The 27,448-nt window shown below is 33.2% G+C and overlaps 1 protein-coding gene across 1 annotated transcript in view; it reads right to left on the bottom strand.

Annotated features, from left to right (window-relative positions):
• pdm3 (POU-domain protein pdm3) overlaps window positions 1–27,448 on the bottom strand; it is a 206,749-nt gene that overhangs the window by 128,475 nt on the left and 50,826 nt on the right. The window contains exon 3 of the mRNA XM_089636063.1: window positions 14,781–14,905. Coding sequence (XP_089492189.1) covers window positions 14,781–14,882 — 102 coding nt within the window. The 5' untranslated portion in view covers window positions 14,883–14,905. The remainder of the gene's footprint in view (window positions 1–14,780; window positions 14,906–27,448) is intronic.

Raw genomic sequence — 27,448 nt, 5'->3', positions numbered from 1 at the left:
ATACTCTTGCCTAGTGAGGCTGTCTTGGGGAGACCTTTTGACTTCTTCAACGGGTATCTTGACCCATTTGATATATATCACTCATGGACGTACTGATCCCTAGATTCCTACCCACCCCTCTTTCCTTTTTCCTTCCCAAAACTTCCTTTCCTTATAAAGGCTGTGCGGGGTTAATGTAAAAATATAATGTTAATGTATAATATATTTATAAACTAATCACTTGTATCACATGGTATTACTCGATGATTGATTATTTTGCGATCGATACAGAAATTTCAACGAAAGCGTTGACCTGTATATAAAAAATACTTCCATATAAAGCCATGAAAATTCCGAAGTTTGCTTTTAGTTTATAAAAAATACGCATAAATAAATCATTGTGTATTTTTTTCAAAAGAAAAAGAAATTATTTCTTTCTTAGGAACTGATACATTTAAGACCACCAATGAGAAGAAAAAAATATTAAATTGACTACGATTAGAATTTCTTTAATAGTATTATCAATTGTGTGTGTGCATGTTGCCATAAAAATGAAATGATCATTTTTTTTCTAGGCGGCAGCTCTCGACGCGAGCTACTGGTAGTCGATATGGCTGCTTGTTTACTATTGGGTTTTATCTACACTGACTTACACCCAGTCTGAGATAATTCACTCGTAATTATATAATAATATGCACCCACATTAATACAAAAACACCCGTAAAGGGAGAGAATCCAAATAACGGGATTTTATATGTTCTGATTCAGACAAATCAGTCCAAAATTGAATTATTGCTCTATCCTACTGACTCTCTCTTGGGCATGCTTGGTATGAACCATCTACGGGTCAGAAGAGATGTGCATATTGTATCACACTTCTTCAAACTGATTCGTGGATGGTTTGAAAATCCGACTATCATGGAGAGTATTAGTCTCTATGTTCCTGATGGTTGTCTCCGTCACCGACAGCATGGACTGTTTTATCTCCCGGCCTGCAGGACCAACTTGTCAATGGTCATGCCGGTGGGGAGAGCAGTCTTGCTGTTGAACATAATCAATTCGGATATCGACATATTTAGCTGAAGGTGAAGCTGCCTTTAAAAGACAAGCTCTATTGATGCTGGTATAGTTGATACACCGCTTCCTTATTATGTAATACCATTTTACAAATGTACTTTAAAACGAAATAAAATGTAATTTTGTAATGTTTTTAAAGGAATAAAGTATTTGAATTGAATTGAAATTATATTATGTACAATGAGGCAGTTTAAAAATGATCACATACCTTTCATTTATAATTTCTTTGAATTCAGTTTCCTTAACCTTATCTAAAATGGTATTGTGTGTTTGGTACTAAAATTAATGAAATTTTATTGACTGTGTACCTCCATTTTTTATGTGTTTTGTGGACACATTACTAAGATAACCTGTACCGAAATGTACAAGAGTCTATATTATAAATGTTTTTTTAATGTTATTTGTGTAATGTTTCGAGGAAAATATTGATAAAAATTTAGTTTTTTGTTGCTGTTCTTATTGTCTATGTTTTTTTTTGTTATGTTTATGTTCTACATAAAAGATTCATTGCTTTAGAATCTATAGATGTATGAGGAAGTTATATATAAATACCCACAGCAAGCTTGAATTTTTTTCTCCTTTTTTATCAAAATAATATATTTGTAAGCCTGCCTAGCATATCGATTTTTTTAACACAATTAAAAAGTAGTAAAGTTGATTTCGGCAAGAACAACGAATGTGCGCAAAACAATGCAAATAGAGGCAAAACGGCATTTCATGTTTGAGTATATAAGTATGATTAAAAAATATAATCTGTAAAAACTATAATTTTCTCTGCCTGTCCCTGCAAGGAAACATCAAGATGGATAAACAGGAGAATACAGATCTGATGAGGGATAGGTATTTTTACTTATATAGATCAGACGAATCACCTAATTAACAATAACGCTATTTTTTCCGCAGGGGTAGGCAGACAGGACCGACCGCAAAAAAACTCTGAATTGGCATTCACTCCACCTTTTGTACACATTAATACATCGTCTTATACTTACTCATATTTTATCATAACTCTTGACATGGCCGACCCAAGAATTTGGTTCACTTAATCGTGCCAGCTCTTCCTAGGGCATCCCAAACTTCCACAAGTCATATATTCTCCTTTGAATTTATTCGTGCATTCGCTCTTCATGCCCATAATATCTAAGCGTCCCTTACTTGATCTTACTCATTACTTTTACATTAGCCTTGCATTTTTTTTCAAATCTCCACATATATCACAGAGTGATATATGTTTTCACACATTCCTCAGCGATCCCTGTTCACATTCACACACACATATACTTACACACAATACTTTTTATATATCTTTACCTCAAATTATTCCCTAACATTAACTCCTTTGATATTTTATATAGTCATGTCGTTGGTACCGATCTTTGTTTTATTTCTCAAACCTTGTAATCTTTTTTCCGCTCGTTTTATAAAAATGTAAATTGTACTGTTTGTTTCTAAAATAATAAAATAAATACATAACCCCCACCTTCCTCTTCCCCATCTCCTTCTCCTCGTCCACTACCTTCAGCCTTTCAAAATACCCCAATTGTGGATGCCATAGGGTTACTGACTCCAGACGGTTAGGAGCAGTTGGGACTATTGTACCTTGCTCAAATTTGGAAAAAAATAATTATAATAAAAATTTAAATAAAGGACCTGAGTTAGAGTCCTAGTTGCGACCGAAACCTTTTTTTCTATGTATATCTCTTTCATATTATCATTGAAAGTTGTGATATTATCAGATATACTATAATATTAATTAAATGTCCAACTTCTGATATTTACCATACATTCTGATGGCAACATGATACCCTAGTGACTCTAGCGGCCAGAGTTGTCAATTTTGCCAATATTTTACTGGAGTTGCATATATTATCGTTTTTATAAGGTATTTGATAATACCTTATAATCTTCTTCATTGATTAAAAGTTTAAAAAATAATTAAAATAACCACGAAAAATCGTCGGCCAACCTTTAAAAATGCGCGTAATGAGAAGCTTTTTTTATTAATCGAACCTTCTGGCGTGTTTTCGTAATTAGAACATAAATAACCAAAGATAATTGATTCTATTTCCCTCTACATAATATTATCCGCCACGAACTTTCTCTGTGTGAGTTCGTAAATAATAATTATACAACCAACCTACACACATATCATGTATGGCGTTTTCCTTCTCAATCACATTATTAGACGTCTTGAGTTTATCCCCTTTGGCTATAAGATTTTTTAACTTAATAATCAGGGCCGGCCGATTTGCCCCGGGCGACGATTGCCCCGCGTTCCTCGGTTGCTGCTTGGTATGATACCGAAGTATACTCGATTTCTTTAAACCAGGCCGTATAAGCAACAGCCCAGGTATTAAATATTTAATTCACTTTATAACTGAAACTCGACGAGCTGGGCGCTATTTACAGTTAGGTCAAGTTAACTTCTACTGTTTATTAATATTTTATTGACTTGCACGGTTCATCGTGTGAACTCTTGTTAGTTTTGAGGACGATGCACCCACAATAAGCAGGACTTATATTGATTTAATGATATAATTTTCTATACACTAAACTAACAAACTAACTAACCATCACGACGTATCCCCCAGGGGTAGGCAGAGAGGACGGACCGCCAAGCAACACGGTCTTGGCACACACTTCTTGTTTCATCATCTCATATATATTGACCGACTCGAGTATTTTTCCTTGGACGTCCGCAACTTTTTCTAACATTCACACTATACAACAAACACGTAACTCCTAGAAGTGTAATATTTACCTACCAATTAAAAGAAAACTGATGTCGCTAATTTGCATTAGATATGTCAACTTCTTGCAGACACGCCAATGAAATTGATTTTCAGATCATAAAAGAATTTCAATATTTTAAATTTTTTGATAATTTTCAGCATAATTGAAGAAATATTCAACATAATTCGGACATGCCCACAGCACACGTCTAATGCTTTATGTCTTCAGTGGTGGCAATATTGAAGGTAATGAATGTAATGTACAGTGTTCAATCAAAGCTTTGTACCTAATGACTTAATGTAGAAGATTGAGAGGTCTCTCGGCCACTGAAAGGCTATGATAACCAACTTTTATACTGCATTTCTGTGTATACAGACTGTACGAGCACTAAACAACCTTTCTATCATTGTAGAGGAGGTGAAGTTCGGTTATTTGCGCAAAGAGATAAGTAAGTCCCCCCTTAAAGCGAAACCCACTCGACCACACCGAGCTATTAATAAAATTACACGCCGTCGACTAAATATGTGGGCATATCACCAAAAGAGCAAACATGACAGTGTGACGCCCTAACCATCGCAATGTCTCGTTTTTTTAAATCACCCACAATTCTTGGATTGTAAACATTTGTTCGTAAAATGTGGGTGAGACTAAGCTATCTGAGCAGGCTTGAATAAATGAATCACGTGATATCATAATTGTCAAATGTTTCGTTAAGTCTTCAAGGATGATGAAAAACACTGTTCACTGTAATAATTAATTTTATTAATCCAGACATATCTATAATCTAGATATTTAGACTTGTTCCACCAGACAGATCACCAGACAAAAATATCTTAGCTACCCACTACCTACAGTAGGAGTGATGTGACATACTTGACAATAGTTATGTGACATCCCCCTTCATAAGTTAGACAATAAAATACAAATTTAATTACACCAATATTAAACAAATAAAAATCTGAATAAACTATCCGATTGTTCGACTACTCTGCTATAGCTGAGTAGTGTATGTCCATCTGTCCCTCATCTTGACTTCTTCTCTCTTCGAGTAAGTAATATCTTCGAGACAATTGATTAGAGTTGGGATACATAAAGTAAAATAAATTTCGTTTCCGCAGAACACAATATATACATATGCCTTAATTATGTTTCTTTTGCATTTTCTCACCCGAAAAGACTCTACCAAGGTCCAGCCAAGGCAGAAGTTGGCGATACTTGTGTAGTAGAGATGTAGGAAAGTATTGGTTTACACAATTCATCCATTTATTAGGTCAAATTGTCAGAAAAGTGCGAAAGATATCATCAACATTGCGAATTATCGTCTTAAATGCATTATCGAAATTGAACAATTAGAAATTTTCGCATCATAATCAGCACACCTAAAATATTTAGGAAAAAGTTTTCTTTTAGGCCCGTTTTATCCTGCTCTGTATTTTAAGTGTTAGTATATTACTTCGACACAAACAATATACCGATTTTCTTTAATTTGAATACTTTTAATATTCATCAAACACTCACTTTGCCTTCCAAATGTGCATATTAGAAAAAAAAGTAACTCTGAAAAATGTCTATAAAAATATCTATTCAAAAAATCTTCCTTTTTATGTCAATAACATTTCAAAAGTACTGGAATACAACCCAAATTTCTGTTTGAACTCGGCTAGTTTATGCTACAAAACAGCAGTGAAAACTATAAAAAAAAAAACATTTTGGATGCAGTCGTAATCCATGGCGGCTCGTGACTTTTGGATGTACTAGAGTGCTAATATTAAAAAAAAATTAAATAATTGATGTTGTTGTAACTGAAAATGATGTTTTATTTTTTTCAGAAAATTCGTTATTTTTTGTAATGTGATTTTCAGGAAATTTGTGCGGCGCACGGCCAAACTGAAATTTCGTGAAAATTTTCATACAAAAATCGAACCCGAAATTTCGTGAAAATTTGCTCTTTTTCCTAGAAGAGATGGGCAGAGAGAATGAACCGTGACAAGACCATTTATTATTAATGTTATTGGTTTACAGACACTCAAATAATAACAACAGGTATTAAACTAGAGAAATTACAGAAAAGAATGGTACCTACCTACAACTGAATATGACAATAGATATAAGGATAACGTCTGAACAACGGTTGTGATGGAATCCATGATCAGCACTACAGGGTGTCCTAGATTAAAGTGCGCCAACTCCGGGTGGTAATTTTACACGATTGTGGATGTAAAAAAGATTTGATATCTCACCTATTTTTCCCAAGCAAACATAGTTTTCCGTAGAAGAATACTTTTTTTCACACACAAACCATTCAATTCTTTACCTTAAAACGTTAGCTCACTTTACCCCCGGATACCCTGTATAATAGGGTTTTTTTTCATTGCATATCTGATAATGTTAAGGCTATATTCCGAAGCAATTATATGTTAATCTTTTAATACAAAGTAACAGTTTCAAAAATCGTAACACGGCCGTGAAATTATAGTATGGAATACCTCTACTGAAAGCTTAAGAAACAACATCAAAAATAAAAGATCCCCTTTGCATTATACCTCCCCGTTCTACAGTTAGTTATTAGTTGTTATTAGATCGGTAGAGTCGGGATTGATTAATGTCCAATATGAATCATAATCAGCGTCCGCGGCTATTACATCTGGAGACCCGCCCGATTCTTTACATTTTCTCCACTGTCAAAGAATGTAAGTTGGTAGCGTTTGGTGAATTGATTGATGGAGGTGATGCGAGTCAATTTCGAGAAGGAAAAAATACCGCTGTTTGTGCTCAGAGCTTTGGGCCTGGTTTAATTAAATGTCTGAAGCTTATGATTTAATATTTAATAAATTGCATAAATCAAAATACATCACGATACCAATTGTCCATCTCAACCCTAAAATTTCGTTATTGAAGGCTTTCAAGATGAAAAAAGAGATAAATATAAATTTAAATTTACCAGGCAAAAATATTCACCAAGCGATAAGATTAACTAAGTTAAGTAGACGTAGTACCTACAAAAACGGGTATATCTATGTTTTTTCGACCCCTCTGTGGGAGGAGGCCCTATTTTTTATCCATACATCGTCTACATACATACTTCAACATACATCGTCTCATACTTACTCTTCCATTATTCTGACTCTTAACATGGCTCTACTCACGTATCTGACTTACTTGACCGTGCCATGTCTTCCTCGGGCGTCTCCGAATACTACTGTCATTCACATTTGCATCATATTTTCACTTATGAATAGTTTAATAGAGTTTCCTTATAAACTTTTAGTAAAATACCAATGTATTGTCACGATGTCACGTGTTCATAAAAACCCTTACACTGCCGCATTTGATGAGAATTGGACATTGCTCGGTACCTTCACACCTTTTTTTAAATTCACGTGCTTATACTTTCAGATCTTCTTTCAGATTCTTATACTCCACAGATTATACTTTCTGTCGTCTAGAAGTGGGAAACCTGGATCACATATTTTTGGTTGTCCCTCTCTAAACCAATATCTTCAGAAGCCAATGAAGATTATGTTGGCAGTTCCTAGTTGAAAGTATAATAAAGTTAAATATAAAGCCCCAGAACCCTTTTCTGTTTCAAATTTTGTTTTCTAGAGTCGCTAATTTTGTATTCATTGTTGAAATATCTTCTTTTCTATCGAGCATCATCTAAAATTGCCTTCTCGTTCAGCATCTCATCTCCTCTAAGTCTGAACTCGTCTCCAATGTTCGATATAATTATGAAATTTACCCATTTAAATCAAATTAATAAGTAAATTAACCTTCCCATTCTCCATAACTTGATATGATGGCCTAGAACACCCTTGAAAGGTTGAAACCCAGAAAAATTTGGGTACCTTACGATAATTTGTACTGGATAAAATGATTTATGAACATGACTATTATTTAATAGACTAGTTGTTAATTCTTGATTCTATTTTATGTAAATACCCACCAACATACTAGTTTCTGATTATTTGCTGGTTCCTCGAATGAAACAAAACTAAAATTATAATCAAATGGAACTTATTACAAATCATTAATATACACGTTAGGTATAATTACCATTCATAAATAATGCCTTCCAGAAATAAATCATAAATCATTCTAAAACACGGACATCTTAAGAAATGTATATCCACTTAAAAAGAAACACTTTTAATGAGATTAATTAAGTAGTTGTGTAACTGGAAACGGTTTCATTATTAATGATAAATATAAAGTATTAATAACAAAATGTTTTACGGGGCAACACCAAAACTCGAATGGGTAAGAAGTAAAGTAAATATTCGTAATTTATTTTTTGAAATTATTTCGAGGTATAATTAATTATAATAAATTACAACTAGATATTTTAATGATTGAAGCAGCATCAAAACTAGATAATTTTATAGTTTTGGATGGATTACCGGCAAATTTTATTGCATATATAAAATTTGTAAGCAGTGCCAAGATATTCTAATGAGCGTTTTAAGATTTACAACAATTAATTGTTACCGGAAAATAACATATTTTTATTATATTAAACAATAAGTAATTACGACTTTTCGTAAGGTATTCATAATTTACCCACACATAAAATATTTTTGACTTGATGTGTTCATAAAAAGTAAGTTATCTTGATTGTAGTATCTATCACCCGACAGATAATCACTTCACTGACTCCGGGCAGTTGGGACTTTTGTGTGGCATAAACTGATATAGCAACCGGAAGGATAACGTTTATATCACGACAAATAAAAATATTAACAATTTGATAAAAAAAGAATTCAATTATTTCAAACGTAACGTGGGTTTAGATAATGCATAAAGGTGATAAAATTTTGGTTTGTTTTTTGAGTTGAGTTTGAGTGAGAGATGATTTTAAATGTTTACATACTATGATACATGTATAGAATAAGATTGGGTGGGGATCCAAGGGTCATATATCGATAAGTAGGATATAAGCTACTGTATTTTTAATAAAACTTTGGAACTTCAATTTTTTTTAATATTTTAGTGGCAAGATAAATATTATAAGCACTAACAAAAATCAGCATGTTTGTTTAATAAACAACAATCGAATTATTTTTCGATAAATTTACATTAAGATTACATCGCAAAACCATGACTTTATAATGAAGATCAATGTTTAAATTTGAGTTTACTCCAAAACATGTTTTTAAAAGTTACCAACTTTTGGCAGTAACCCCACGATAATGAAATTAGGTATCTACCCGAAAATGAGCTATTCATAAAGAATGCTTTAAAGAATCAGATTAGATTTTGAGAATAACTGCGTAAGGTTAAAAATAAATAGATATAATTAAGCATTGACCTATTATACAAATATATTAATGTAATTATTTACCAGTAGGAACTAGGCACATCAAAGACGTACGAAATGCAAATATTAGATATCTACAGCTTAATTATGTTCCTAAGCTCTGTACAAATATTTAGTACCCATTATGTTAACCGTCAAGGTACTGTTAAAGCTTTGACATTTGTATCTGATTCGATATTATATTGATTTCGAAGGATATGTCAGCAAAAGTTCGCAAAACCCAAAACTCTGGCATTATGAAAAAATAATTAAAATTTCACTATGTTATTTCCGTGATAAGTTACACAGCTTTCAAAATATTATTTAAAACAGTGTACAAAATAGAATAAGAGGCTAGAGCATTTGTTATACATAACATACCAATTGAAATCTCAGGCAAAGCCGCGTGGTACGGCAAATACATACATTACACCATAAAGTTTTTTTTTTAACCAATGAAAGATTGAACCGTTTCCTCGCAGCGGTAGGCAGAGAGGATTAACCGTTACAAAACTATTTACTATCAGTGGCGGCTCGTGACTTTTGGGTTACTAGAGTGCTAATATTACAAAAAATGGCATTATTGATGTTGTTGTAGCTGAAAACGATTTTTTTTTTTTTTTCGAAAAATTGATTTTTTGTATGAAGATTTTCAGGAATGCCGTGCGGCGCACGGCTATACTGAAATTTCCTGAAAATCTTCATACAAAAAATCGATTTTCGAAAAAAAATTAAAAATCGTTTTCAGCTATAACAACATCAGAAATGCCGTTTTTTTTTAATATTAGCACTCTAGTACACCCAAAAGTCACGAGACGCCACTGTTTACTATTGATGTTATATGCTTACAGACAATTTTCCAATAATAACAACGCGTATTATAACATGAACTGAGAAACAATATGAATGACAGAAGAGGAATAGCCTCCGTTGTCAAGGGGCCTGTGCAGATAGAAATACTGTAGAGCGGTACCTACCTGACATAGACGGGCGGCGAGCGCCCAAGTCTACGGCTTGATATAAGATAATTCTGGTATTGTACTCCCTTACAGAAAGTCTGAATACACTAGCTGTGATTCTACAAAAATACTCTGCTTATTTCCTGCAACCCTAATCAAAGCATACTATTATTATTTTTTTTAAAATAGGGCATGTTGCTTTTAAATCCAATGGAAAGCGCTTTAAAAAAAAATATGTTGGTTCAACAGATAACGTCAAAAGCCATATTTTTACCTGTCACAGGCGATATCTATACAATATAGGTATTTAAAATTACATGCATATTAATAATAATATAGTTATATAAAAACACACGCGTATTCTAATGTATCGTTGTATCAAAATTTCAAAGAAATCGGCGAAGAACTTCGGAGATTTAAGATTTTGAACGACAACATCAACAACATTCACATTTTTATTTATATAGATAGATAGATGCACAGTCTATGTATTCTACATTTAAAATAACTAAAGCTTCTGATGGTACCTTCTATACTGGCAACAGCAAGGCTTGCCATTTAAAAGCAGCCTCACTGATGGTAAACATTTCTATATCAGTATAGGCTCTGTTGAAAAACAAGATTGTCTTCCCCACAGCCCCCAACCACATGATCATTGGCCAGGTAGTCCCGCAGGCCGAGAAGTAAAATAGTTTCACTAGCTCCAGAAGGTTGCAAGTGGTTTTACATTAAAAAATTGAATCTGAGTAATTTCTTTACCCTATCAAATTTGTCGAAAATGGGTTTACCATCGATCCACTAGCTAAAGGCAGTTAAGATACTTATTCGGTTCCACATTAAGGCTTTGCAGTAAGTGTTAAAAAATAAGATGAAGTTGGTTTGAAAGGAAGATATGTAAAATCGAATTTTCATAGGTGTGTGCTATTATTTTAAGCTTGCGAAAATATTTTAAGACTCGCTTAAAATAGAAAAAAAATCTGTCGATAAATGCCTATGATACACTGTGAAATTTTTCATACCTTTAACATGTTAAATAACGTAACAAAACGTGTTGTTAATATTTTTTGTAGCGTTCTTTGGGTTTTTTTTGTATAGACTGAATTTCATATAATTACCGCTATATATATTATCTTCGAAAACAATAAATTACATGTTTTTAGCAACATAAAACTTAAAGTTATCAAGAGAAATAAATTATAAATCATCAGTAGATATTATTTAGAATAATATTTAATATAAATAATTGATTTATTTATTATACAAAACCTTCTTTTTGCTATTATAATAATGATTATTGTGTAGGATTATAAGATCAACTGGTGATCATCTCACGTCTGAGGAATGTAGCGATCGCTCTAATGAGCACAAAAAGAAAACGCACATGAAATTGCATTTCTTGTTAATTAAGACGGGTTTGACCGCTTCATACCATCGGGGATACTTCTAAGTGGAAGGTTCTTTGCTCGCAATTACACACTTATTAGTACATTGTCTCACGAGATTACATTTTACATGTGAATTAGTTCCGGGGTACCATAGTTTTATTATTAGATCGTTTAGTAATGAACATATTGCCGTTTATTAAAGGATAGGCATCATCTGAAAATTTTGACAGATTAGGTGCTCAAATCGAATTAAATACTAAAATAAAGTCTTGAATTCTGTTCTGAGATGTTTATTTATATAAAGAATACTGTCTGTTGCCGACACTGGGCAGGCATGGTTTTGATTTGTATAAATTTATAGTTTTATTCCGAGACTGATAACATTTTATACAGAAAACCATTCTTTCTCAAAGTCGGCAATAACGCTACCTTGTGGGCTCTGGAGGCTTTCAGGGGGCAGTAGAAGGCTCAAAAAATTAGGTTGCGTTAAGGAAATCTAGAGAGACGAAGACAGACAAATTCTATCTTTAAAAATCCTTCGGAATCTAGCTGAATTAATTAATAAGTATAGTTACCTGGTACCTGGCTATTCATGAGTGGTCAAAAAACACGACTAAAGCCATTTCAAGCATTTCAATTCGGAAAGGTGGTCTTTCACCAGGGCGATACTGAGAATATCTTTCAATCCTGAACTTGTCGAATATACACAATAAAAGAATTAACTTTATTTTAATTGCGCATGCCAGGATTTGAACCTATGACTTCCAAATTCGTAGTCGAAAGCCTTAAAGCTCGACCACCAAGGCCGTCAAAGGTTGCTCATTATGAAGGTATAGTAGAAGGGGTCAATCAAGGATGCGAAACACGAAGCAATTCACACCTGATTTTTGTTTTAAATCTTTTTATTTGGAACCTTGTCTTTCCTATTTGGTGAGTTTTGTGATTCTGAAGTACCTGGCTATTTATAACTAGTGTGAAAATATGCATTTTTTCACGGGACCGCGCACGTTTCACGGAGGCAGTGGAACTATTTCATCCCCATGTGTACAATGTTCAAGGCTTTTGGGAGTGAGAAGGGGTGACAGAGGATTGAAAAAGGAAGATCGGTAAATTCTCGGTTATTCATTCCTGTACAAAAAATATCTAACACTATCTCAAGCAACACAATATTTGGATTTTAAACGAGTCTCTGGCTAAAGCGGTACCTTCCACAAGAACTTTTTTAGGTAGCCACGATAATAATTTATTGTTTAGGAAGTCGGTAGTAAGAATAGATATTCGGCTCAAACAACGATATTTTGTATCAACAACATAATCAGCCTCGGGGTTGATTTGTATTACAGCGGGATAGCCTACCTATGAAGCGGTTTAAATAAAATAATCACATCTTATGATTTATATTATCTAAGAAGGTAGAGTAACATAATTAATTGAGTAGGGTGGGTGTAGATGGCAGTAGGTAGATGGTACCTACTGTGTAGTTGGGATTTCGTAATTGATAAGTACCTGCTCTTCTGCTAGAATAAGCTTGGCATAGCCTTAGTATATATTTGTTCATCATATAGGAAACTGATGGCTAACCTTTATTAGTTATAACTAACTAGCTGTAGTGTAACCGACGTTGCTTAACTTTTCTCTACTTTCTGTAAATATAATATGCACGTTTTATATACATAAACCTTCCAGAAAAAAATTTCTAAATTATAGTGAAAACCATATTTAAATCTAACGCAATATCTAGCTAAGAACTAGGCGCAAACAGACATACGCGATTAGCGACTTTATATTAGTATAATTCATTTATTTATTTATTGTAAGAAACAAACAGCAATTTTATACAGGATGAAGTTATACAAGAGGTTAAATATGAGGTAAGCCAAAATAGTTTCTTATGCAAATGTTGGTTAATATGATATAATACGAAATTGTAATTGGTTATAACCATTAAATGAAAATGAAATTAACAAAAAAGAAAAATAAATCATATAAATATATTAGAAGGAAGAAGGAATAGGAAAGGGCAAGAGGCAGAGGAAGATGGGATGGGGACAGGAGATGCTCATGTTGTACCTTTTATATAACTGTGAATTAATTAAATTAACATTTGTGGTCGTACGCTTGACTTCGTTTCGGTATTTCACAAGAGTATTATTAAGAATATCGATATTGTTAAATTGCGTGTTATATTGCGCGCATATGCGGGGGATTGGAGAATTTTTTCTAAGGTTGGTTCTGCACGCGGGCAAATGAAAAAAATGATTTTGTCTGGTTGGCCTCGTAGGTATGTGAATTCTTAAATAATTTACGAGTTCAGGAGAGTCCAGGCCGTTATTCAGAATTTTTGTATAAAAATATTTGATCAGATATTAATCTACGTATTTGAAGTGGAGTAAAGTTGTGAAATTTTAAGGATTCGGTGTTATTTGCAAAGAGTAATTTGAATTTATAATTTATGTGTTTAAAAAATTTGTTTTGCACACTTTCGATTCTCTCAGAAGATAAGATAGAGATAACTATATGATTAAAAGGCTTAACTAACCGTTTAAGTTAACTTACAATAAATGCTGTATTAGTTTTAGGAATATGTCAAGAAATAAGTTATAAACAGTAATATTTCTGCAATAAATTACCCTCATTTAATTTATGTAATTGAAACCTATTTATTTTACAATAAACTAAATATTTTCGAAAAACAATTGAAATTAAGGATCAGAAATGCATCGATCTAGCGTGGCGAGTAATATTACATTGGTGAGGAACTGGAATCTTGATTGATTTGATGTGGATTGGTGTAGAATGGAATGTGGAAAGAATACGTAGATGAATGTTAAAAGTCAAGGACGTCCAAGAAAAATATATAACGATCAAGTGAATGAAATACTTAAGCCAAGCGATGTCAAGAATGCACAAAATGTGTGCTAGAACAAATATATCCACAGGACATTATATCCTCTCTGTCCACCCTTTCAGAGAAATGACGTAATGGTTAAACAACTGTATAATCAGATTTAAATTCCAGAATCACTATTAATATTCACTCATATCGAGAAAATAGGTACCCTCTGTAAAATTTTAATTTTATCCCCTTCAGAGTGCTGAAGATGTATCCCACAGGACTATTGATTGATTTCTTATACCTAGTGAATAATAAATTACTTGATGAAATAAACTTGATGCTCAGTTAAAGAAATCGTTTCACGTAACAAAAAAACCGATTACAATGATATATTTTCACAGTTGCGATTTAATTTATATCGTACTTTAAATCCGTTATAAAATGTAATATTAAAAATACAACCATATATGGCAAAAGAGCACAACTCATAATTATAAGTAAATATCAATTTGTTCTACCTCTCCGAAGTTGTGGTCGGTGTCCCTGTTGATGGGCGGCCCGCCCCCGCCCCCCGATCCGCCCCCGCCCAGGGAACCTGCCGCCCCGCACGCCTCCGCCATGTCAGCCTCGCATCCTGACTCGTCTGCAATAATAACAATAACAAATACTTGTAAATAATAAATAGATTCAAATAATTAACGAAGCCCCGCGTACAATCGGCAACACAATACTTTTACATTTCAGGTTCACGAATAATCTGATAATGTTTTCAATCCTTCTACTTCTATCACATTAGAGCACAGACATCTGTTGCGAATGCTGTACTTATTCTGCTGGCATTTCAATCGATGATGCTCCAAGGAGTTAGTGTTATTGACCAGCACACTCAAGCATACTCAAGGAAACTCACCAAATTCGCGCCTTAAATTTGTGCCGTTGACATTTACCACTTCAGGACGGGTCGTTTTTACGACTTGTTCTTGAGTTCAACAGCTCGGCAGTGGAATGATTTGCGGGTCTCTGTGTTTCCTCCCTCTTGCTACTAATTTGACTACTTGGACACTAACAAGTATTCACAATATACATTTAACATCTAGATATAAAAAATGTAATTTTCCAAACTAAATTTTTAAAAAATACAAAGATCTGTTATAATATCTCCCTCTTTATAATACACACACACATATATATATTTTTGTTTACGTGGAAAATGCTTACTCTGTGGTTACATATATGATTATGAAACAATGATACGATTTAAATGTATGATTTGTAACCCTTATTTAAATCTATTTACCAACCGGTGTCATTTAACTCTAGCTTCATTAGGGTAAAATTTAAACTAAACAAAAATAGATAGAGTGGTGTTTTCAATTTTTTTAGGTTTAATATATGATCCCATTACTATTGATTGTGTTTTAAATTTTACACAATTCATGCCCAATCATTTATTGCATGGTAAACGGTTGCTTATCAATTATGTAACATAAAATAAAAATATATATATTTATGTAAGGTTTAAAAAACAAAACAAAAGTTTGCTTTAAAAATTCTAATATATGAAATAATTGGGTATAGTTCTCTCCACGTGCTATTTCGTTCACGTGTAATTCTGATCGTATGTAATTCTGGCAGTGATAATGGTACGTAAAATTCATGCCTGTGTAATTTCTTCATGTAACCATGAAACACATTGAACTGGTTAACGATTATTTACGAATAAAGCATTAATTTTGTACCCGTGTTTGGTAACCAATATTCCCACAGAACACAAAAACACGGCGGGATATCACTTGTCAGAAACGGTATTATTTTTAAATAATGCGCTCGGTGTTCTGATCAAGCTGCGAATAAATTATAACAATCATTCTGAACAGTTGACTCCGAGCCTTCCGCACAATACTTTAGTGCACCACTTTACAATAAAATACACCCCTGCTAATGGTGAAATAAAAAATTAAAGCTTTTAAGTTCGTAAATCCGAACTGCATTGTCTAAAGTCACGAATTCGTCCCCCATTGAGAAAATCATTAAGGCCCGTCCTTTATTAAGCGGGAACTAAAAGCATTCAACTCTTTAAAAATAGTAATAATTAGATATTATAAGTATGTACTCCGGTACGACGAGCCCCCTTTATTTGATGAAGTGCACGCTTAGAACGGCCCTTGTAATAATTTGACAAGTGAACGAAATGATTTACAAAAATGTCCCTTGGAGAGAGGGAGTTAAGGGGTTTTATTCCAAACAATAAAAAATGAGTACCTCTTCTATGCAAGTAGCACACTTTTGTATGATTTCGCGCATGCGCATGGAGCAATAATTTTTTTTTTAAATTACAGGGGGCATGGAAATTACAAACAATCGAATAATTAAATAATGGAATCCTTTCAATTCAATCGTTTTTTTATTCATGGTAGATTTTACGTGCTTTGGCATAATGAGATCAAGCGACCCGCGTGTGTGGAGAAGTGCTTAAGCGCCAAGCCATCTGACACGCCCTAAACGACCTTATAGCGGGGGTTGTAGAGCGGTACATTCATTAAGACGGGTGGACAGCTGATGGGGAATGGAGTAGATGTGCATCGGCTACTGGTGTTAAATCACTTAAATCGCAACATGTGCGCATAATTCTCCTCGCATGTGTTGGTTTTTGCAACTGTGCACATTCAGTACTACTATTACGTAGGTAGTAGGCTGATTCTAGCTACCCACTGTAATACGTAATGCTTTTGATGTTGATTGATAAATGCAATTCTAAGATCAGTGATTGCGCGCGCAACGCCTGAAAGTAGGCTAATGTGGCTTGGTTTTGTTTTGAAATAACGATTAAAACATTAGCCATTAAGTGTATTTTACATTTTTATTAGCATTTTACAATATCAGGTCGATCTAGTGCACAGATATTATCGAATAATTTCTAATGTTATGATCATTAAAATTTCATCATAATTCAAATACCTTCATAGGCATGATGTTGCATAGGTAATTATGATAAGCTGTGCATAATGCATAAACGATACAATATAAAATATTTTGAAAGATTTAAGGAAACCGGTTAAGACAATAAGTAGGTTATTAAAACTTCCAAAATCGCTTTTAAATGCAACAATACCAGGATTGAGCATTTCAAACATTCGCTTGTGCCCAGATTACATGCAGATGTGGCGAATATATTTGACTGTATGGAATTTAGGTACAAGAAGGCTAAAGTATCAAATCTTTGTTACTAATTAATCAATGTCACCTTAACCTAAGTCGACTTATCAGTTTTGCATGTTCTTGTATATCTCACTTTTATGGAGTCCTAATAAAAAGTATTACTGATTTATTAAAAATTTGGTCAAATTATTCAAATTCATGTTAAAAACGGGACTGCAGGCCTTTAACGAAAGAATTGAAAGATATCCTAACAAACTATCAGTAAAACACGAAAACGTTATGTGGATGTCGGAACACGTGTCCCAAAAAAAATATATTTACGCATTTCGTCATCATATTCATCAGGTTAAGCGCAGCTGCATGAACACGTTCTTCTGATATATTCTGAATGTACTAATATTTTCTTAGGAAATGGCTTATCATCAAGCTTTAAACGGGATTTTAATAAATCAGCGATCCCCTACTCGTTTGTCTCCTTGCATAGTTTCCGTTCATTTTATACTTTCTGATAAAAATTTTTCGATTAAATGCCACACTTAATTGTTATTTTTGTAAGCATTTTTTTCTGTGAAACCGCACAAAAGTCCCAACTGCTCGCAACCGTCTGGATCCAGTGAGAATATGGCATCCTCAACTACGATAACTAGGTGCGTTGAGAGGCAGCTGAAGGTAGTGGCAGTGTTTAACTCTGAGATACAATTATTATTTGTAGCGATTCGCCCCGGCTTCGCACGGGTGCAATGTGTACTGTGGCGTCATAAGTGACCGAGTGATTTATACAAATGAACTATTCGATCTATTTGTTGGCGCTTTGACATTTATAGTTCAAAAAGAATAAAATTATTGATTTTCTCAATAATTTTACTTTACATAATATGTTTGGTAAGGATTGAAACTATGTCGATCAAAGAAGCTACTTTACCTTTTTTTGCTGCGCGTAATTTGAAATCTATAATATCTTCTAAGATAATAATTTAAACGATATGCTGCTAACGGCAATTGATCTACATTAAATGCCTAACGTCAGTAACGTATTTAATTGGATAATTTTAAATATAATATTGGTCAAAAAAGCTTCGTAAATAAACCATTACATATGTAAAAGATAAAAATGATAACTGCGGGTTAGGAGATAGATATATACTACCGTGAACTTTTCTATAGGCTTTTTTATGTTATACAATTCTGTAGTACATTATTTAGATGTAACTCATAAGGTTTAGGCAGGGTTACCAATGTGAGCACCCGAAAATATTTTTTTACGACTTATTTCAAAGCATCGATTTTTCTCTACTCTTTACAAATATAATATGCATGTTTTATATACATAAACATTTCGAAAGAAATTTTCTAAATGATAGTGAAACTCATATCAAAAACCGTTGCGTAGTTTAGAAGAACTAAGCACACAAACAAACAGATGCAGATAGCGAATTTATTTTATACTATTTCGAGTTAAGAGTATGTATATTTATACCGTTGATATAAAAAAATTAATAAATCTTAAAATATCAGAAAACTAACAAAAAATTGATATTGAAAGTAAAACAGTGTGGTCGGAATCAGTACAAGAAGTGCTGTATTTCTCAAGTGAATATAATTGTTAATTAGGTGCACAGAGTTAAAAGCATCCCTCTGACTCGTGTGCATTTTTACGTGCGATGCACGTTATTAGACTGATTCCTAATGCAAAATTGGTTTTATTTATAGCGACATCTTGCTCTTCGTGTGTGGCACCGCCGCGTTAAGATTTCACATTTAAATATTTTCTGTTCGTTATTTATCATAAATTATGTGTTTAATTTTAAAATAAGAATGTTTACAATTTTTTAATATACCCACCTACCTGCAAAATAGTATATTAAAGTATAAGTGGATAAACAGGTCTTTAAAACACGCGCGATTTTTCGAGCACGACGGCGTACCCGAGTGCTCGAAATAAAGCAAGTGTTTTAAAGACCAGTTATCCACGAATACTTTACGCTATTTTTTTATTGGTACACTTTGAAAACATAAATATTGATATTATTATTAAAAATTTGGAAATAAGAAATATTAATGAATTCGTGATGTGACATCACAATATCTTGTTGTCATGGAAATGAAAAAACATTTGTAATGTTTTATTTGACGTTTAAAATATTCCTGTCAGATTTATAGTTAAAAGTTGACATTTAGACTTCACATTTTGTTGATTTGTTGATGTTGCCATGGTAACTTTAAAAAACGCGCGTTCCATAAAGTGCGATTTAAACACGCTAGAGCGTACTTTAAATGAGTAAAAAAGGGCACCAATAACAAAAAATAATAAATATATGAGTACATAGTATTTTTTTCAAAATGAGGTTTACTTTCTGGGCAGCTGTTTTAAACTACTAAGCAATCTCGGAAACCTACGTACGCGCCTTGAATAACTAATATGTACAATACTGTATTTTTACTATTCACTATTTTATTACTAAAAATGTTGAAATAATATTACATATTTAAAAATATTTTTAAAAGGGTGTGTTTAGAGAGATAAGATCATTTTTTATTATTTATACTGGGCATAATGCAAGTCTTTCATGACATAAGGAAACGCATTACAAATGAATAACCGGTGTCTTTAAATATTCCTAATTTGTAAAAAAAGGTATTGCAAAAAAACATATTGATATAAATTATTTAATTTTTTACAATTCAGAAAGTAGAAACTCTTTTGAATAATACATATCTAACGCCATCCATGTACATAGAAAAAATTGATTATGGCTAATTTATTGAGGATCTCTTCAAATTAATGAAGTAATCCATTTAATTGAATGAATATATGTTTCCTGGTAAACTTTTAGTAAAACTGCGAATATATTATCACGGTGTCGGAATGGATGTTCGTTCACACATGTGGGGTAATTTATTCGCAGTTTAATAAAAGTTTATCAGGAAACTTGTTAATTCATTCGTAAAATACCTGCTATCACGTTTTTATCTGGATTACCAATAAATTGAAGACATTCTTATTAAATTTGCAATTCTCATTTTTCTCCGTGTACAAATTACATGTACGAAGCAACTGAAACCGGCTGGCGTAGTGCTTATTCATATCAATGACAGGATACATAATTATCGCCCCGGTGAGAGACCACTATTCAGGCTTTATGGTGGTCTATCATCAGACTTTTGTTTGGTGACCAGATCTGAACACCCAAGTACCTCCTAACCTTCATCTCCCCCACTTCCTCGGCCACAGAATGAATCGAAATAATTAGAGATTCCATTGTCCCAGTATGAACTCTTGTGGCGGTATTCACATAAAAATGAATGTGCAGAAAGTTGAGGCGTTTCGTGAGATATACTATGTTATTTGGTACTCTCTGAACTCACTAATCTCAGCTGTTATTATTCGAATGCTTAGTATTATTCGAATTCGAACAATGACATAAAAATTAATATAATAATTAATTCATTGAAGACAAAAATTGTTTTCCATATTAATAACAAAAAGTGGGTGTGTCAAGCCTACGCAAGACAGAAGTGAAACTTCTAGTTTCAGCTGATGCTTGGCGTGGCGCAGTTCGCTGGTGTCTGAGAGAGAGGAAAGAAGAGAAGAGAGAGAACGTTCGTGAGCGGCTCCCCCACCTCAACAAGGTTTCACTTCAAAAATGCCACAGCCGAGAATCGAACCTCGCTTAACTGATTGAAAGCCAACCACGCTGAGCACCAACTGTAAGCAAAGCCGCATAAATTGATTATATTATGTAGGTTCTGAAAATATGAGAGCTTGTTATGTTTTATAATGTTACCTACATCACACCCAAAATATAATATATTTTTAAAAATAATGTACAATGTACAGAAATAGAATCCCACACAAGATCGCGTAGTGCGCTCTAGCGAACGGATATTTTATCAGAGGGAGATAGTTTTAAATTTTTTTTTCTGTAAATTATTACATATTATCAAAATAAATAAATTAATTAAATAAATGTAATACAATTATCATAATATACGGATTAGATAATAATTTTAATCCAACACAATAACGCAAAGCGCGCTCTAGCGGAGTAATGTTTTATCACAGTGAGATAAGTGTTTTTATTATTTTGCAATATTATTTTCTTTTAAAAAATGTTCTGACCTACTAAAAAATAAGATATTGAATGAAAAAGGCGTTAAAAACAAAAAAATAATGTGCGATGGCCGAGAATCGAACTCGGATCAACTGCTTGGAAGGCAACTATGCTGACCATTACACCACCAACGCCAGTTGTCGGGATGAGCTAAGAAGCATTTATATGTTACTTCAAAACTTTGACTAGATCAAATGAACTTTAATCGGTGGTGGGGGTACCCGCATTTTCGTTTCGGTCATGAGTCGGTTTTACTCCGGTCCTCGAAATTGCATGACGCGCGTAAAGAAGTTTCACTTCAATAATACGATAGAATTACAAATATTACCCGGAGCGCAGAAGTGCGGAGTAGGTAACTATTGGGTAGCACTGGTAGTTGGTAGCACTGGGTCGGTATCTGAGGCGGCTTGAATAGGAAATTAGCGGCAAGTTGTTCATTAGCCCCGATGGAGTACAGAAACGGCTAACAACTAATGGCTAATCGATCCAGTTTCTTCAATTTTGTTGGCATGGTTGGCCACAAACAAAAAAGAGTTAGTTTCATACTGGATTATTAAATTAATTACAAAATTATGGTAATAAACCTGACATCGCAATCCGTATCTATATTATATTCTCTACGCCTGTGTTCTAATGTTCGAAGATAATTAGAATTGGACGAACAAAGTCAGTCTGGTTTTTCAAAATGTTTTCTTATTTCTGAACTTTACTAAAACATTAATTTAGCTATGGTTATTATGACTGTGTACAATAAAGTTAATTGTTTTCTTCTTGTTTTTTCAAGAATCTTTCGTTTCAGCGTTCAAAGCTTTTTTGAATGTTTTATATATTTATATTTTAAACTGCAAGCATTTCGACCAGTATTAGGAACGTTTTAAAATTAGGAAATACAAATAAGCAGTAAAAAAAACAGGTTTTTTAAAATAAACACCAACTCTATTTTCAAAAACAGCAAACACCTACTCTCATTCAGTGAGTTCTGGCATCATAAAATGTACACAGCATTTTTGCAACATTATTTTTAAAATAAACTCGTAACTATGAAGCATCACTTCGATGCTTCTAAGTATTATCAAGACAAGACTACGTCATAATTGTTCAATATAAAAGAAGATCTCAAGTGCAAACACATGGGTAGTGATAAAATGATAGGTAGGGCCTAACTACATTACGCTAATCAGATCATCGTATACCTCATCATATGTAATTCAGGCAATTACTTTATTTTGCGTAAGTACCTAATTAAATGATTTCTTATGTCTAACGACAAATTTCAAGCTGGCAGCGATGGTTACAACGCATTTTGAAACCGTTCAGTGACCACGAGTGGTGCAATCGCATTTTTATTTAAAACCAGAGCAAATTTTAAGTAGATGTAGGAATTTAGGTGTATACCAAGATATTAATAGTAGATACTGGTAGATACTGCTACCCGGCTCAGAACAGATATTGTCTAGTGAGTCGGGTAGCGCACATAATTTGTAAACAAATATTGCTGTCAATAAACGCCCGGGTTACCGGCATTAAAAAAAAAATAATAATAATATCTTTTATTTATGTTTTGTAGTGATCTGTTTATTCTCTTCTTAATTTGCAATACATTTGATGATGGGAAGATTTCAATAATTACTTTGGTTCTTCTGAGATTACGTGTATTACTGTAAGATATTTACAATGAATATCTAACAGAACTAACGTCCATTATACAGGATCTGAGTTTATATGTTGGGGAAGGGAACTCCTACTGAAATGCTTGCCTGTTGATCGGCTAGCATCGGCTGTACTCGTAACCATTCGAGTATTATACCCAAACGGCCGACATGTTGTCTCTGTCATATTTTATTACTACTGCCATCTATGAAGATGTCTTAGAACTACATACACTAAATATCCTTACTTAAATCTACACACGACATCTGCGGTTTGAAACTATTTTTTTTAACAAACACTACAATTTTCAACATAAAATCTTTGCCGTTAATTTGCAGTTTTCATTATTTGCCACTTTGCATTTTTACTACTATAGGTTTTTTAAATTCTATCATTCTTTGCTTCAATATGCTTTTGAAAGATGAATCCCTTATTGTTTGATGGTTAGTATACCTTTCCAATTTTATATTAAATTTCATAATCGTGCCCTATAAAGGGCTTTAAGAAATTATACAAAAACTCGAAAACCTAATTGAGTTTGCAACCATTGTAAGGTTATATAGGTTAAAAAGTCTACGATGGGCTGGTAATGTTGACATTATGCCAGATGACAGACACCAAAAAGCCACTCATATATACCTATACAAAGAAGACGAGGGAACACACTGCATGAAAGAGGAATCGAAAAGGCAGAACGGAGGACTGAAAGCGAATATGAAAATACTGCATCCAGTGAGATAGTGTGCATAGAGCATGTTTTTCTAGAGGACACAAACACCCATCCTGGGATGTATTATAATGACTAATGACTCTAACGAACACCGTATTAATCCATAATTACATGACGGTATAACAGAAGACATAAGAGGCCAAATAAAATAATTATGAGCGCGATTGAAGCATGTCTGCCAAGATAGACTTTTGTGGCGTTTAATTTCTTCTGCCTAACCCATGATGAGAAAAGGAGTGATGATTAGTTAGTTAGAATCTAGAAAGCTGCTTTGCGGTATAATTTTTTTACTTGTTCGCAAATTCAACTTGTCATTTCCCACAAAAATCAATCGAAAAACCTGACATACGTAAGTAGTCCATAAATAATTATTATACTTAATATGAATGAGATATGCCGCGAGGCATGAAAAACGGCGTTTATAATTATAATTGTTATATTAAGAATTTACATATTTAATTGGAATTTACCAATGTTTCTGCGAAATAACATTCTAGAATCTGGAATAATTACTTACTTCAACGCGTTATTTTTACCCACTGGCGATTGGCTAACATTAATTTCTAAAACACGAGAATATTAAAATGTATTGAAAGTATTTAATCATTGTTATTATTACTACACCTAAATTAATAAACGCAGGTAACATTAAACTAAAATTTCAAAATTATTCTAATTAATTACGCAGTTACGTTTTAACTTTTCTTTTGTGTAGTGCTGTGTATACCTGTATACCTAAAGAAGGCTTTATCACGGAAGATAAAGTTTATAACCAAGTTATAATAATAATAATAATGCAGGCATTAATTGATGGAAGACGTGGTTAAGGTTGATGCTGCAATTCATGAATTCGGTACCTACTGTTAAGACTGCAGTTATTTAAGTAGCGTTGATGATATACCTGATGAAAGCCAACTCCCGATAGGAGATTGCACCACAAAACGAAGAAAACTATCTGTTGCGAATCGCTTCAGATGTATAGTTCATAAAAATTCCATATCGATGAAATATACCTCATTTAACACCCACTTCGAAATTATCTGCACAAACGAAAAAAAAAACTTCCTGATAAAAAAATACTCGTATTCTTATTTATTTCACGCCTATTAAGGCTTTTACATTTTTTTTTTTTTAAAAAAAGAAAGACAAACATTCCCGGATTACGAATAACCCAACAATGTTTGAAAATCTCCTACTACCACCACAGAAAGCCGAAAATGTTGCTTGTGTTGTGATGGAGGACTTAGCCAGCCGAGGAATCGAACACGCGACGCTCGGGTGAGACCCAAGCGCTATGCCCACTCAACCACTGACCGGTCGGAGGGGTATAAAAAATATTTACGAAATTATACACGAAAATAGTGCAGGAAACGACTATTTAAAATAATTGTAGAAAAATAAATATAAAGTCAAAATATCACTGAACTTGATCTACACAGCATGTAGGCAAAAAACATAAAAAATCCAAACAATTTTTTTCTGTTTCAGTTGACAAAGTTATTATTTGTTAGTCAAATTAAATACCTTTATTAAAATATTCTACTACTTGATGAAAAAAACTTCAATAGGGTATGCTTATATATTGAAATTGTTTTACTAAATATATCAACAACATCTTAGTATTTGTTTCCTAGCTGTTTAATCCGTCGCATAGGAGTGTAATATTGGGACGTTGATAAATAGTTGCTACAATAATATCGTAGGTACACTTTCATATTGCTAGTATCCTTCCTAAAATGAATACAGACTTTTTTCCTGAATTTTAATATATTTAAAGATTACACGAATTAAAAATATATTAAATAATAATCGTCAATATTCCTACTGAGGAACCCTTTAATACCTACAACATATATATCTTTTAATAGCCCAATTAGCCCCCTTTAATTAGATAGTAGTCTACATATTCTCTAATGATTAATTCAATTTTTTACTATTTCAGGGTAGCTTTGGTAGTAGCTAGCAGCATGCTTAAATTCTATATAAATCCGCCTTTACGACTCTCATATCGACCACCCACTTCAACTCGCCGCGTATTACCAGCCATAAAAATAATAACGAATTGTAGTAACTAATTATACATTTTAAGCGATAAAAAGTATTTCTGTTTGTTCTCCGCTGCCAGGAGAGAAGGAGTTAGCAGAAGGTGGGGGGATATCAAAAATTAAAATCGCTAATGACTTTGGTCATTAAGTTAATAACTCTAATAGTAACATGCCCTTATTTTGAGTGTATTAACCGGAGACTTAATGATCTTAGTGCCATTAATTATTTCTGTTACTTTCAACTTTAATACAAAGTAGCCAAGGGTCAACTGTAGAGACATAATAATTTGAAACGTATTTTGATGTTTGTGACATTGTTTTTAATTCCGAGAACATTAGCTAATTACCTTTAATGCATAAGTAAAAGTCTCGTATTTATAGAGTAAGTAATCAGGCGGCATTAATAAAGTAGGAATAATTTATATGTTTCATGTTACCAGTGGATAAAGTAAGTATGAACTACGTAGTGATAATTATTCTTATCTGACGTCCTTCAAAGGTAATTCTGCCGAGTAATTGACATTATTCTTAAAACTTACCAGTCTGAATTATGTTCGTAGCCTTATATCGCCATCTCAAATAAGGATAACGTTGTATCTAGTTACCTATATTATTTAGTATTTCAGAAAGCAGATAATTTCATATTGTGGAGAAAATAATGGTTTATTATACAATAAGTCCGAAATCGATCATTTTTTTGCTGGGTTGAGTTTCGATTGAACTAGGACAAAACGAAGAATAGTTTAAGACTTACGTCGTATAATATGATTCTAATGACATCATATCACTTTTTAAAAGTGTGTTGAGTTGTCACTGTGTTGAGTTATCATGGAACCATTGGTGACCGGATAAATCACCACAGTGATAATTCATCACATCTTTAAAAAGTTATATAAAGTCATGGAAAGTGATGAAACAAAAAACTTTACTAACTGGGTTAAGTAGGTTAGGTTAGGTTAAAAAAATATGTTTTTTCATCGTTTCTAATGACTTTATATCACTTTTTAAAAGTGTGTTGAATTGTCACTGTGTTGAGTTATCATGGAACCGAATTACTAACAACTGATGATCACGGTAAGTAAATGTTCTTAATATTTATACTCTAATTTATAATAAAAAGCGTTTTTTAAAATTAGCATACTCTCAGACTACAGTTTAACCATTGCGGTGTCATTGCTAAAATGGATAGACATTTATAAATAATTATTCTTGTCTTCTATCTTTTTTGCTTCGAGTGAGATGTTTTATTCCTTATTTATGTTCACAGTACAAATAAGAGTCCCAACTGCTCCCAATCGTATGGAGCCAGTGAGACTCTGGTATTCTCGATTGGGGTATGCTGTGAAGGCAGTGGCGGCCAGCTAATATGTGCTCCCGAGCGCCGAACAACCAACAAGATTTCCGACATGACTAATCACTAATCACAATACGAAACTCGGTTCGGTTATAATATCTCATTCAAAAGGTACCTACTTATTAAGCGCGCTTAA

Source organism: Hesperophylax consimilis, chromosome 10 (assembly GCF_061612785.1).
Source record: "Hesperophylax consimilis isolate HC1 chromosome 10, BYU_Hcon_1.0, whole genome shotgun sequence".
Lineage (NCBI taxonomy): Eukaryota > Metazoa > Arthropoda > Insecta > Trichoptera > Limnephilidae > Hesperophylax > Hesperophylax consimilis.
This window is presented reverse-complemented; position numbering and strand designations above follow the sequence as displayed.